This window comes from Oncorhynchus kisutch, linkage group LG21, assembly GCF_002021735.2.
Source record: "Oncorhynchus kisutch isolate 150728-3 linkage group LG21, Okis_V2, whole genome shotgun sequence".
Classification (NCBI taxonomy): Eukaryota; Metazoa; Chordata; class Actinopteri; order Salmoniformes; family Salmonidae; genus Oncorhynchus; species Oncorhynchus kisutch.
In genome coordinates this window covers 812642-827809 of record NC_034194.2, presented here as the reverse complement: position 1 = coordinate 827809, position 15168 = coordinate 812642, and the positions used below count along the sequence as shown (strand labels likewise).

General features: G+C 42.8%; 1 protein-coding gene across 1 annotated transcript in view; it reads right to left on the bottom strand.

Annotated features, from left to right (window-relative positions):
* Positions 1–27: 27 nt before the first annotated feature.
* The window catches only part of LOC109876149 (papilin-like), a 33341-nt gene continuing 18200 nt past the window's right edge, over positions 28–15168 (bottom strand). The window contains exons 8-13 of the mRNA XM_031800091.1: positions 12523–12699; positions 7536–7686; positions 6152–6223; positions 3487–3634; positions 3161–3239; positions 28–439 (exon numbers count right to left, since the gene is read on the bottom strand). Coding sequence (XP_031655951.1) covers positions 203–439; positions 3161–3239; positions 3487–3634; positions 6152–6223; positions 7536–7686; positions 12523–12699 — 864 coding nt within the window. The 3' untranslated portion in view covers positions 28–202. The remainder of the gene's footprint in view (positions 440–3160; positions 3240–3486; positions 3635–6151; positions 6224–7535; positions 7687–12522; positions 12700–15168) is intronic.

The following is a 15168-nucleotide window of genomic DNA, read 5'->3' as shown; positions in this document are numbered from 1 at the left end:
AAGTATGATACAAGAAGGACACCATGATTCAACAGATTTGCTCAGTTTATTGATATCAACAATGACAGAAAGAATAGAAATGGTGCAGGTCAAATTTTGGAAGACATTCATAGATTAAAACAGGTAAATCATATTGCTTCATATTTTTCCTTTTCCCTGTAAGGATAATGTGTGTCACTGAAACACATTCTTCTTGTGTCTCTTAAGACCGGACACGGCTCACCCTCACGGACCGTGTCACGACGGCACCGCCACACTTCCTTTGGCAATGGTCCCTGGAGACAAAGTTGTTGGCATTGCCCTGGCATCCGCCGAACCAGAACTGGGTACAACTGCCAGTGGCTGAGTTGTAGTAGAAGCGGGAAGTCCAAATGGCACAGGGTCCAGCGTCATGTGACAGGGAACACATAGGGCCAGACTGAGCAGGAGCGGAGAGGTCCTAGAAAGTGAAAGAGAGTGAGAGAGAGCTGTGAAAGATCTGAGAGACAAGGCAAGAAGGTCCTTCTATGCCATCAAAATGAACATAAAATTTGACATACCAATTAGGATTTGGCTAAAATACTAAAATCAGTTGTAGAACCCATTGCACAACCAACCAAGAATTCACAAAATGGGACAAACACCAAATTGAGACTGCATACAGAATTCTGCAAAAATATATTTTGTGTACAACGTAAAACCAAATCATGCATGCAGAGCAGAATAAGGCCGATACCCGCTAATTATCAAAATCCAGAAAAGAGACGTTAAATTCTACAACCACCTAAAAGGATGCAATTCATGCATCACCTACAGAGAAGTACACCTGGAGAGGAACCCCCTAAGCAAGCTGGTCCTGAAGCTCTGTTCATAAACACAAACAGACCTCACAGAGACACTGGACAGCAACACAATTAGACATAACCAAATCATGAGATAACGAAAAGATAATTACTTGACACATTGGAAAGAATTTACCAAAAACAGAGCAAACTGGAATGCTCTTTGGCCCTAAACAGAGAGTACACACTGGAAGAATAACTGAAATCTTTGACTATGTACAGGCTCAGTGACCATTGCCTTGCTATTGAGAAAGGCCGCCGAAGGCAGACCTGGCTCTCAAGAGAAGACAGGCTATGTGCACACTGCCCACAAAATGAGGTGGAAACTGAGCTACACTTCCTAACCTCCTGCCAATTGTATGACCATATTAGAGAGACATACACTGCTCAAAAAAATAAAGGGAACACTAAAATAACACATCCTAGATCTGAATGAATGAAATATTCTTGTTAAATACTTTTTTCTTTACATAGTTGAATGTGCTGACAACAAAATCACACAAATTATCAATGGAAATCAAATGTATCAACCCATGGAGGTCTAGATTTGGAGTCTCACTCAAAATTAAAGTGGAAAACCACACTACAGGCTGATCCAACTTTGATGTAATGTTCTTAAAACAAGTCAAAATGATGCTCAGTAATGTTTGTGGCCTCCACGTGCCTGTATGACCTCCCTACAACGTCTGGGCATGCTCCTGATGAAGTGGCGGATGGTCTCCTGAGGGATCTCCTCCCAGACCTGGACTAAAGCATCTCCAACTCCTGGACAGTCTGTGGTGCAACGTGGCGTCTGTGGATGGAGCGAGACATGATGTCCCAGATGTGCTCAATTGGATTCAGGTCTGGGGAACGGGCGGGCCAGTCCATAGCATCAATGCCTTCCTCTTGCAGGAACTGCTGACACACTCCAGCCACATGAGGTCTAGCATTGTCTTGCATTAGGAAGAACCCAGGGCCAACCGCACCAGCATATGGTCTCACAAGGGGTCTGAGGATCTCATCTCGGTACCTAATGGCAGTCAGGCTACCTCTGGCGAGCACACGGAGGGCTGTGCTGCCCCCCAAAGAAATGCCACCCCACACCATGACTGACCCACCGCGAAACCGGTCATGCTGGAGGATGTTGCAGGCAGCAGAACATTCTCCACAGCGTCTCCAGACTCTGTCACATGTGCTCAGTGTGAACCTGCTTTCATCTGTGAAGAGCACATGGCGCCAGTGGCAAATTTGCCAATCTTGGTGTTCTCTGTCAAATGCCAAACGTCCTGCACGGTGTTGGGCTGTAAGCACAACCCCCACCTGTGGACGTCGGGCCCTCATACCACCCTCATGGAGTCTATTTCTGACCGTTTGAACAGACATGCACATTTGTGGCCTGCTGGAGGTAATTTTGCAGGGCTCTGGCAGCGCTCCTCCTGCTCCTCCTTGCACAAAGGCGGAGGTAGCGGTCCTGCTGCTGGGTTGTTGCTCTCCTACGGCCTCCTCCACGTCTCCTGATGTACTGGCCTGTCTCCTGGTAGCGCCTCCATGCTCTGGACACTACGCTGACAGACACAGCAAACCTTCTTGCCACAGCCCGCATTGATGCACTACCTGAGCCACTTGTGTGGGTTGTAGACTCAGTCTCATGCTACCACTAGAGTGAAAGCACCGCCAGCATTCAAAAGTGACCAAAACATCAGCCAGGAAGCATAGGAACTGAGAAGTGGTCTGGTCACCACCTGCAGAACCACTCCTTTATTGGGGGTGTCTTGCTAATTGCCTATAATTTCCACCTGTTGTCTATTCCATTTGCACAACAGCATGTGCAATTTATTGTCAATCAAGTGTTGCTTCCTAAGTGGACAGTTTGAGTTCACAGAAGTGTGATTGACTTGGAGTTACATTGTGTTGCTTAAGTGTTCCCTTTATTTTTTTGAGCAGTGTATTTCCCCTCAGGTTACACAGACCCACAAAGAATTTGAAAACATATCCAATTTTGATAAACTCCCATATCTATTGGGTGAAATACCACAGTGTGCAGTCACAGCAGCAAGATATGTGGCCTGTTGCCACAAGAAAAAGGCAACCAGTGAAGAACAAACATTGTTAATGCTACCTATATTTATGTTTATTTATTTTCCCTTTCGTACTTTAACTATTTGCATCATTACTGTATATATAAATAATAGTTTGACATTTGAAATATATTTTCTTTTGTAAGTGTAATGTTTACTGTAAAATGTTTTTGTTTATCCATTTCACTTGCTTTGGCAATGTAAACATATGTTTCCCATGCTTTTGATTGTGAAAGAAAAAGAGTGGTCTTGACACAATGGGTAGTGGGCAGCTCTTACCGCAAGTGGGTGGGAATCAGGACATCCTGCCCTTCTATGACCCTGAGCAGGAGTCACCCCATCCAGACAGCAGCCGTACCTGACAACCGGAGACAAACACAGGTAAGGTATAGGGTAGACAAAAAAACGATAGCTGTTATGGAAAGGCACAAAGGTAGGTGAGACAGAAACATGGACTCAGACAGCATCCATGAATGTGAATGTCACTAGTTGTACTGTCAAAGTTAATCTACCTCTGCATGCCATGTCTGTTTTACACAATGTTATCTCTATCTTAAAGTTATGTAAAGTTGCACCCAACTGAACAGATGCCACCTAGGTCTTACCGGGTGCGTACGCAGTCATCTGCAGGACATTCCTCTCCTCTATGCCCACCGGAGGAAGTGTGGCCATCGGGGCAGCAGCCGTAGTATGACTGGGAGCAGTGAGGACCAACCACAGTGGTGGAATAGGGGTCGTACACTGTGTTAGTGGCTAGAGAGAACAAACACAGACATATGGCTAAATCTTTAGGTAATATATATAAATAGCCCATATACTTAACGTCAACAGTGAAGAGGTGACTCCAGGATGCTGGCCTTCTAGGCAGAGTTCCTCTGTCCAGTCTCAACATCAACAGTGAAGAGGAGACTCCAGGATGCTGGCCTTCTAGGCAGAGTTCCTCTGTCCAGTCTCAACATCAACAGTGAAGAGGAGACTCCAGGATGCTGGCCTTCTAGGCAGAGTTCCTCTGTCCAGTCTCAACATCAACAGTGAAGAGGAGACTCCAGGATGCTGTCCTTCTAGGCAGAGTTCCTCTGTCCAGTCTCAACATCAACAGTGAAGAGGAGACTCCAGGATGCTGGCTTTTGCCTTAGCCGGGTTGCAAAGAAAAAGCCATATCTCAGACTGGCCAATAAAAAGAAAAGATTAAGATGGACAAAAGAACACAGACACTGAACAGAGGAACTCTGCCTAGAAGGCCAGCATCCCGGAGTCACCTCTTCACTGACATTGAGGCTGGTGTTTTGCGGGTACTATTTAATGAAGCTGCCAGTTGAGGACTTGTGAGGCGTCTGTTTCTCAAACTAGACACTAATGTACTTGTCCTCTTGCTCAGTTGTGCACTGGGGCTTCCCACTCCTCTTTCTATTCTGGTTGGAGACAGTTTACGCTGTTTTTGAAAGGAGTAGTACACAGCATTGTACCAGATCTTCAGTTTCTTGGTGATTTCTCACATTAAATAGCCTTAATTTCTCAAAACAAGAATAGATTGACGAGTTCTTTGTTTCTGGCCATTTTGAGCCTGTAAACGAACCCACAAATGCTGATGCTCCAAATACTCAACTAGTCTAAAGATGGACCGTTTTATTGCTTCTTTAAATCAGGACAGCAGTTTTCAGCTGTGCTAACATAATTGCAAAATGGTTTTCTAATGATCAATTAGCCTTTTAAAATTACAAACTTGGATTAGCGAACACAACGTGCCATTGGAACACAGGAGTGATGGTTGCTGATAATGGGCCTCTGTACGCCTATGTAGATATTCCATTTTAAAAAATCACCCGTTTCCAGCTACAATAGTAGCAACATTAACAATGTCTACGCTGTATTTCTGATCAATTTGATGTTATTTTAATTGCCCAAAAATGTGCTTTTCTTTAAAAAAACAAGGACATTTCTAAGTGACCCCAAGCTTTTGAACAGTAGTGTAGATGTGTTTTGAAGGTGTTTATTTTTGCTATTGTATATTTAGGAATTCCATAGTTATGTTTAGCCAGAGAGTATATTTTCAGATGTTGATATACCACTTTGACTAGTGGATCCTGTCTTGTCGATATGTAGTTATAATATTTGGATGGATTACAACACTGCCTAGACAGAGAATGGAACATACTATAAGAGAGGTGTTTTAGCGTAAGGAGAGATAGAAAAGTTCACTTGTTTTGTTAAGCTATTTCTGTCTCTACCTTAAAGCCAGGGTATGCATATAATTGGTACCATTGGAAAGAAAACACTTTGAAGTTTGTAGAAATGTTAAAATAATGTTTGAGAATATAACACTATATGGTAGGAGAAAATTCAAAGAAAAACCAACCAGCATTTTTTTGGGGAGAGACCATCCTCTTACAATGGCAAGTGTAAGAGCATACTAAAATTAACTCCCAAGATGCAATTCCTATGTCTTCCACAGGGTGTCAGTCTATGTTCAATGTTTCAGGCTTGTAACTTCCAAAACGAATAAGAAATATCAATTTTAGTACATGGACACATTCTTGGAAATGTGTGTTTGCATGCGCCATGAAGACAGGACACAGCTGCTAAAATCGGTATCCTATTGAACATACTTATTTCCGTTAAATATTATAATTACATTTTAGGGTATCTGAGGAGTAAATAGAAATGTATTTTGACTTGTTGACACAAATTAGGGGTAGATTTTCGGATTCCTTTCTCTGCAAGTTGAACGAGTGGATTACTCAAATCGATGGCGCCAACTAAACAGACTTTTTGGGATATAAAGAAGGATTTTATCCAACAAAACGACACTACATGTTATAGCTGGGACCCTTTGGATGACAAATCATGGGAAGATTTTCAAAAAGTAAGTGAATATTTAATGGCTATTTGTGAATTTATGAAACCTGTGCTGGAGGAAAAATATTTTGACATGAGGCGCCGTCCTCAAACAATCGCATGGCATGTTTTCGCTGTAATAGCTACTGTAAATCGGACAATGCAGTTAGATTAACAAGAATTTAAGCTTTCAACCGAAAGACACTTATATTTACCTAAAATGTTTAATAACAATAATTTGTATGATTATTTATTTGAAATGCTCTCCCTCCAGTTTCACAGGAAGTTGTCCCGCTAGTGGGACGCATTGCCCTAAGAAGTCTTTTAATTATCCCCAAGTCAATCTCCACACATATGATTATAATTACGCACACAAATTGATACACATGCCCATGCATGCATAGACACAAAAACATCCCTAACGCACACTCGTACCTGAAGAGTCATACGGCACATATCCTCTCAGAGTGCTGTCATGTCCAGTTGGGTCATGGATACTTGGTACACCTAAACAGAGAGAGACAATGATACATGAATAGAACCCCCCCACCCCCACATACATACACATATACTGAACAAAAAATATCTAAGCAACGTGCAACAATTTCAAAAGGTTTTACTGAGTTACAGTTCAAAGTAGGAAATCAGTCAATTGAAATGTATTAATTTGGCCTTATTCTATGGATTTCACATGATAGGACAGGGGCGCAGCCACGGGTGGGCCTGGGAGGGCACAGGCCCACCCACTGGGGAGCCAGACGCAGCCAATCAGAATAAATTTTTCCTCACAAAAGGGCTTTATTACATACAGAAATACTCCTCATGGATGATCTTGGCAAAGGAGAAATTCTCACTAACAGGGATGTAAACAAATTTGTGCACAATTTGAGAGAAATAAGATTTTGGTCATTAAAAACACTTTACAAGTTGTTTATTTGTTTTCAGTATGTATGTATGTATGTATATACAGTACCAAGCAAAAGTTTGGACACACCCACTCATACAAAGATTTTACTATTTTCTACATTGTAGAATAATAGTGAAGACATCAAAGCTATGAAATAGCACATGCCTTTTCAATGTTGATGTTGAGACTGGTGTTTTGCGGGTAATATTTAATGAAGCTGCCAGTTGAGGACTTGTGAGGCGTCTGTTTCTCAAACTAGACACTCTAATGTACTTGTCCTCTTGCTCAGTTGTGCACCGGGGCCTCCCACTCTTCTTTCTATTCTGGTTAGAGACAGTTTGCGCTGTTCTGTGAAGGGAGTAGTACACCGCGTTGTATGAGATCTTCAGTTTCTTGGCAATTTCTCACATGGCATAGCCTTCATTTTTCAGAACATGAATAGACTGACGAGTTTCAGAAGAAAGGTCTTTGTTTCTGGCCATTTTGAGCCTGTAATCAAACCCACAAATGCTGATGCTGCAGATACTCAACTAGTCTAAAGAAGGCCAGTTGTATTGCTTCTTTAAACAGAACAGCAGTTTTCAGCTGTACTAACAATTGCAAAAGGGTTTTCTAATGATCAATTAGCTTTTTAAAATGATCAACTTTGATTAGCTAACACAACGTGCCACTGGAACATAGGAGTGGCCTGTGTTCCAGGTCCCTACACCTATGTAGATATTCTATATCTACCCCCAGCTACAATAGTCATTTATAACATTAATAATGTCTACACAGTATTTCTGGTCAATTTTATGTTATTTTAATTGACTTTTTTTGCTTTACTTTAAAAAACAAAGACATTTGTAAGTGACACAACTTTTGAATGGTAGTGTATATAGACACACACACACACACTGGAATTTGACTCACTTTGGGCTTCATGGCAGGCCTGGGTGTTACAGTGCTCCACGGTAGCAGGTTTAGGGTGGGGGGTGCACCTGTCTTCCTCATATGGGTTCTGGTCTGTGTCCATACACATTACCCTCCTCTCCCGCACCCCTCCACCACAATTCCTAGAGCACTATAGGGAGGAAGAGAGAGAGCAGAGAAAGAGAGGACAGAGAGCATGATAGATATATTTACACAGAAGTAGAAAGGATAAGAGAAAATTGTAGGACATCGCCTGTCTACTAACCACCTGTCCTGGCAAACCATCATTACGAACATCTGGCAACAATCATTACGCACACCTGTGCCCCATCATGAAGCACACCTGGAATTCATCACTACCCTGATTACTTCCCCTTCATCTAGCACTCCGTTGTGTCACCCATTAGGTAGTATTGTTTCTTGTTTTCATGTTTAGACGCTATTCCTGTTTTTTGTATTCACTCCATGGTCTTTCCTATTAAAACCTCTTTGGGATAGGGGGCAGCATTTTCAACTTTTGGATAAATAGCGTGCCCAATTTCAACTTCCTGCTACTCATGCCAATAATATAAGATATGCATATTATTAGTGGATTTGGATAGAAAACACTGAAGTTTCTAAAACTGTTTGAATCATGTCTGTGAGTATAACAGAACTTATGTAGCAGGCAAAACCCTGAGGACTAACCATTTTTTTAGGTCTCTGTCTGTTCAGTGAGTTATCATGGGGAAACAATATTTCTTAGGGATTTGTTTGCATTTCCTACCGCTTCCAATGGATGTCACCAGTCTTTGGAATTTGGTTGAGGTTATTACTTTGTGCAATGAAGAAGTACGGCCATCTTGGAACTGGGTAACGCTGTTGAGAGTTGACCAAGACTTGAAAAGTAGCGTTAGTTTCCCCTCGTCCTCTATTGAAAACAGATAGACCTGTCTTCAATTTGATCGATTATTATTGTTTAAAAATACCTAAAGTTGTATAACAAAAGTAGTCTGAAATGTTTTGGCAAAGTTTACAGGTAACTTTTGGGATATTTTGTAGTAACTTTGCGCAAATTGGAAGCGTTTTCTTTCTGGATCAAACACGCCAAATAAATTGACATTTCGGATAAATATGGATGGAATTAATCGAACAAAAGGACCATTTGTGATGTTTATGGGACATTGGAGTGCCAACAAAAGAAGCCCGTCAAAGGTAAGGCATGTTTTATATTTGATTTCTGCGTTTTGTGTAGCGCCTGCAGGGTTGAAATATGCTACTCTCTTTGTTTACTGCTGTGCTATCATCAGATAATAGCTTTTTATGCTTTCGCCGAAAAGTATTTTTGAAATCGGACTTGTTGGCTGGATTCACAATGAGTGTAGCTTTAATTTGCTATCCTGCATGTGCGATTTAATGGAAGTTTGAATATTATAGTATTGTATTTGAATCTGGCGCTCTGCATTTTCCCTGGCAATTGGCCAAGTGGGACATTTGCATCCCCCTATCCCAGAGAGGTATAACTTCTTATGGCTAGGTTCCACTCGCGGAACCCCTCGACAACATTCAGCTGAAAAGGCAGTGCGCTAAAATCAAAAACATTTTTTTTGAAATATGTAACTTTCATACATTTAGAAGTGCAATACACCAAATTAAAGCTTAACTTCTAGTTAATCTACCCATCGTGTACGATTTCAAAAATACTTTACAGCGAAAGCACACCATATGATTATGTTAGGTCAGAGCCTAGTCACAAAAACACACAGCCATTTTCCAGCCAAAGAGAGGAGTCACAAATCTTTTTATTAAAAATCCTACAATGTGATTTTTCTGGATTTTCTTTCTAATTTTGTCTGTCATAGTTGAAGTGTACCTATGATGAAAATTACAGGCCTCTCATCTTTTTAAGTGGGAGAACTTGCACAATTGGTGGCTGACTAAATACTTATTTGCCCCACTGTATGAGATGAGTAATGTAGGGTATGTAAACATTTATATTAAGTAGCATCGTTTAAAGTGGATAGTGATATATTTTTACATCAATTTCCATTATTAAAGTGGCTGTGTGCATGCATGATCAGCTCATGGCTGATTCAGCTCTCATTCTCCCCCACTTCACAGTAGAAGCCTCAAACAAGGTTCTAAAGTCTGACATCTCGTGGAAGCCTTAGGAAGTGCAATATGACCCCATAGACACTGTATATTCAATAGGCAATGAGTTGAAAAACTACAAACCTCAGATTTCCCACTTCCTGGTTGGATTTTTCTCAGGTTTTCACCTGCTATATGAATTCTGTTATACTCAGACATCATTCAAACAATTTTAGAAATGTCAAATGTTTTCTATCCAATACTAGTAATAATATGCATATATTAGCTGCTGGGACAGAGTAGCAGGAAGTTTACTCTGGGCACGCTTTTCATCCGAATGTGAAAATGCTGCCCCCTATGCCAAACAGGATAACTGACCACTGGGATCTTGGACACATATCACAGGACCACTCACCATCACCCTTTGGACCCCTGTACCAAGAAAACCTTCCCTTCCTCATCATCCAGGCACCCGTACACAAAGTCATCCTCAGAATCTTGTGGCTCCAACGCCACGACCCCACCATCTCCTGGTTGAGAATGGCGATCACGGCCTGGGTCGTGACCCTGGTGGTTGCTCTTCAGGCCGACATGGGACTGTGCCATCGACCTGCTAACAGACTATGCGCCTTTGCGCAGCCGCATCTACCCCCCATCAGTGGTTGAAATCAAGGCTATGGAGGAAAACAACATCCAGGAGGCTCTCCAACAGTGTTTCATCTGCCCATCCATTTCCCCTGCGTCAGCAGGTGTCTTCTTCGTGGCCAATAAGGAGGGGGGTCTTCGTCCATGTATTGACTACAGAGGTCTCAATGCCATCACCACCAAGAACAGCTACCCCCTCCCGTTGGTGTCGGCCACCATTAAACAGCTCTGTGGGGCCTGTTTTTTATTATTTTTTTACCAAGCTGGACCTGCAGAATGCCTACAATTTGATCCGCATCCGGGAGGGGGATGAATGGAAGACTGCTTTCAGCATGATATCTGGGCACTATGAGTACTTAGATGCCTTATGGATAAGCAAATGCTCCGTCAGTGTTCCAGGCATTAGTGAATGAGGTGTTTTGAGAAATGCTTGGGCGTTAGGTGGTTGTGTATATCAGTGATATCCTGATCTACTTTGCCACCTTGGAGGAGCATATCGTCCGGGTAGTCCTGAAACGCCTCCTGGAGAACCAACTGTATGTCAAAGCGGAGAAATGTCAGCTTCCTCAAGCTGCCGTCTCCATCTTGGGATATAGGATCAGCCTGCAGAGAGTGGTTTTGGAGGAGAGGAAGGTAGCTGCAGTGAGGTCATGGCCAGTCCCAACCACCATAAAGGGACTACAACGGTTTTTGGAGTCCCCTCAAAGGTTGTACCCGTAAGTTGGTGTGGGATTCTGCAGCCGATGAGGCCTTCCGTCTAGTGAAGGGGCGTTTCACCTCTGCACCGTTTCACCACCCAGATCCTACGCTTCCATTCAGTGGAGGTGGACGCCCCAGAAGTGGGTGTGGGGGCCGTCCTGTCACAACTTCAATGTAATCCACAAAAATTGTATCCATGTGCATACTACTCTAAAGTGTTTATTGCAGAAAGGAACCATGGTCCGTGATCAGGAGCTCCTTGCGGTGAAGTTGGCATTAGAGGAGAGGAAATACTGGTTGAAGGGCGCCACGGACACATTTCTCATCCTCCCCGACCATCGGAACCTGGAGTTCATATGGAAAGCGAGGCGGCTGAACCCGCGCCAAGCAAGAAGGACCCCTTTCTTTACCAGGTTCAACTTCACCCCGCTGCCCACATGAGGCTCCAATGCGCCGTCCTCCGCTGGAAGGAGCAGGTGGATCGTCACCGCATTGAGGCACCTGTGTTCCATCCTGGTGATCACATCTGGCTCCACCAGGAACCTCCTGCTCTTCCTGCCCTGCCGGAAGCTGAGCCCTCGGTTTGTGGGGCCATTCAAAGTTCTCCGGAGGGTCAATGAGGTAACATACAGATTACAGCTTCCCACTAACTATTGGATCTCACCCACTTTTCACGTTTCCCTCCTCAGGCCGGTGGTTCCTGGCTCCCTGGCTGATTCCGTCCCCCACGACTCACTTCCCCTGGAAGCCCCGCTTATGCTGTCAGATCCCTCCTGGACTCCTGACATCGTGAGGGTAGGCTCCAGTACCTGGTAGACTGGGAGGGGTACAATCCAGAGGAGTGGTGTTGGGTTCCGGGGGACGACATTCTAGATCCCAACATCTCAGATTTCCACCTTCACTGACCAGACCAGCCCACTCCTTGCCCTCGGGGCAGTCCCCATGGCTGGCATCATCCTGCGACTGGAGCCGTACGTGGGGGTGGGGGGGGGGTGGGGGTACTGTCACGTCTACTCCCGCTTTGGTATTTGACGTCGCCTGTCTACTTACCACCTGTCCTGGCAACCCCATCATTAAACACGCCTGGCAACCACAATTACGCACACCTGCACCCAATCATGAGGCACACCTGGACCTTATCACTCCCTGATTACTTCCACTTTATCTAGCACTCCGTTTTATCACCCATTAGGTGGTATGGTTTCATGTTTAGACTACTCCTGTTTTGTATTCCTGTGTCTCTGTTACAGAGATGCTACATAAGTGTTTAGTACAGAGGAGGCTGGTGGGAGGAGCTATAGGAGGACAGGCTCATTGTAATGGCCGGAATGGAGTAAGTGGAATGGTATCAAACATATGGAAACCACGTTTGACGCTGTTCCATTGATTCCAGCCATTACAATGAGTCTGTCCTCCTATAGCTCCTCTCACCAGCCTCCTCTGGTATAGTATGAGGTCGAACATCCCTCTCCAATTCAAAATGCTTTGTTGACATGACAAAATTAATTGTATGTATTGCCAAAGCAACAATGTGGAACAATTTAACAAACAACTAAATGTATCTCTCTGTTACCAGTCCGAAGTCATGGACGTGCCAGCTGATGTGGATGTGGCAGGCTGGCTTGCGGCAGGCCTGGACTGCAGGTGGGCGTACCAGACCACTGCAGGCTTGGTCCCCAAAGCGCTCCCCTCCTGCCCCCACGCAAACCACCTCCCTGGTCTGCTGGCCGTCCCCACAGGTCACCGAACACTGGGAATGGGAAATATATAATAGGGAAACTTGGCATCAAAACAAGATCAATGGCTCAATCTTACATTTGACATTTTAATAATTTAGCAGACGCTCTTATCTAGAGCAACTTACATTGGAGAAATTAGAGTTATGAGCCTTGCTTAAGGGCACATTGACAGATTTTGCACCTTGTCGGCTCAGGGATTCAAATGAGCAGTGGCGTGTATTCATGGTTGCCATGGAAAGCCAGGCTTCCCCAAATATTTCATCAATGAAAATGTATTTTTTATCTCTGTGTTTTCAAAGTCTCTCAATCTCACCGGAGAAATCATCCGAACAAGGGAAACAGTGCCCCTCTGTTTCAGTATCTGATGCTGTCTGGATCAAAAGAGTATGACGTTGTCGCCGTACCTTTTGATTGATACCAGCAAGCATTTAGCCAATCAGCGTTGAGCTGAGCTCAACTGTGGGCTGTCCTGATGCAGCAAAACACCCCAAGAGAGGCCAGTTTGGATTTGGTTTCACACCAATCAAATCACATCCAAAGCAAAACGTAATTGTCAGAAACGTGTTTCTGATCAGCTTGTGTTGTCCTGCAGAAGCTAGCTTACTAAATCAGCCTTTTCTTAAATCATGGATGGAGATGGGGATTTGGACTTGTGGTTTTGACTTAACACTCTGTACAGGCCAATGATTTTGACGGCGAATCTAATCATGAATTCATATATTGTGCCACTGAGACGATTGAAATGTAATATGTAGGCTCATGTTATCTAGCTAACTTAGCTGATTCATTGTTGCCCATGCGAGGAACTTAGGCTAGCAAGCCTAAGTATGACAAAAAAGCGTACTGTATGACAGACCCATGAACATCGGCTTTCATCTAGTCTATGCACACTCTCACACACACGGAGAGAGAGACAGAAATCAGTACCGCTGACAGCCACATTGATTGGACCAATCAAATTATTATTTTTGGAAATAAAGACTACGCTGTATCAACTAACAAATTGTTGCAACTTGCAAAACATGCGGGAAGAAAATGACAGACGGAGGTGCAACAACTTCCAACTTTGTTTGACATTTGAAGCTGCACAAAGAATGGTAATTCATGGCTAATATAGCCGACAGCTAACGTTATATAATTTATAATTTTGCTAGTGTAACATGTAGGTTAACGTAACGTTAAATCGTTGAGAATCCACAGTCAGCCAGGCCGGGAACGTGATCATTGCACCCAAGCTTGAGCTACGACTGGCTAGGCAGTTGGTAGCCTAAATCCTGCCTGATGTTACTGCTGTTCCAAAAACCATTAACATACGTTTGCCTACTGTAACCACACACAAAGAGGGGGTTTGTGTTAAGGTTGGTCGATTGTGTACAAGCCTACATCGCCCGATTGCGCCCCAAAGCGATAGTCGATCGCTATGAGGGGGGTCTTTCTCATGGCTACCCATGTATTTCCATGGAAATATAACATTTTATTTGGAAAGTAATAAATATCTATATTCTTAAAAGCATTCATAATTGCAAAAGGGTTTTCTAATGATCAATTAGCCTTTTAAAATGCTAAACTTGGATTAGCTAATACAATGTGCCATTGGAACACAGGAGTGATGGTTGCTGATAATGAGCCTCTGTATGTCTATGTAGATATTCCATAAACAAATCAGTCGTTTCCAGCTACAACAGTCATTTACAACATTAACAATGTCTACACTGTATTTCTGATCAATTTGATGTTATTTTAATGGGAAAAAAACTGTTTTCTGTCAAAACAAGGACATTTCTAAGTGACTCAACTTTTGTACAGTAGTGTATATTTTAACTATAGTATTTGTAGTATTATTTGTTCTGTCTTTTCTGGTGGATTAAACTGAAATTGCAACCAACTTTTTATTGCTGTAATCTGAATATGGGGTGAGATTGAAGCCTTTAGTGAGAGGACTAATGCTTTAATGTTGAATCATTTCTGCCCTCCGAATTAATATTCATTATATAAATACATTCAATTTTGTCTGGCTTGACATTCCAAATTAAAATGTCATATTTTTTGCTAGGTGTAGGCAAGGCCATAAATAAATAGGTAAACTGGGATATGGCTAAAGAGTTAATCAGGGCGATTTTTTTTTCCTATAAAAATGTATTGTAGTGTGATCATATTCAGGATATGAATACCGAGTGTGTCCGCATCACCTTCAGACCATTTTATTGGTAAACTACATGGTAATGTAAAAGTAACTTTTTTTGTGATCCAAAACATAACATAGTACACGTATCATGATTTAGTTGTATTCCAGAGAGGTTCGGAAAAAATATCAAGATCTTCGATGAGGCTGTGAAAGGATCCATATTGTGGATTTAAAAGAAAACAACATGAATCCTCAGCATACAATGACACCTTTTAAACCCTGGATTTCTAGCCGCTTGATATTATTGTTGATATTATAGCTAACATTTCGATGGCCATTATGAATAAATATACTG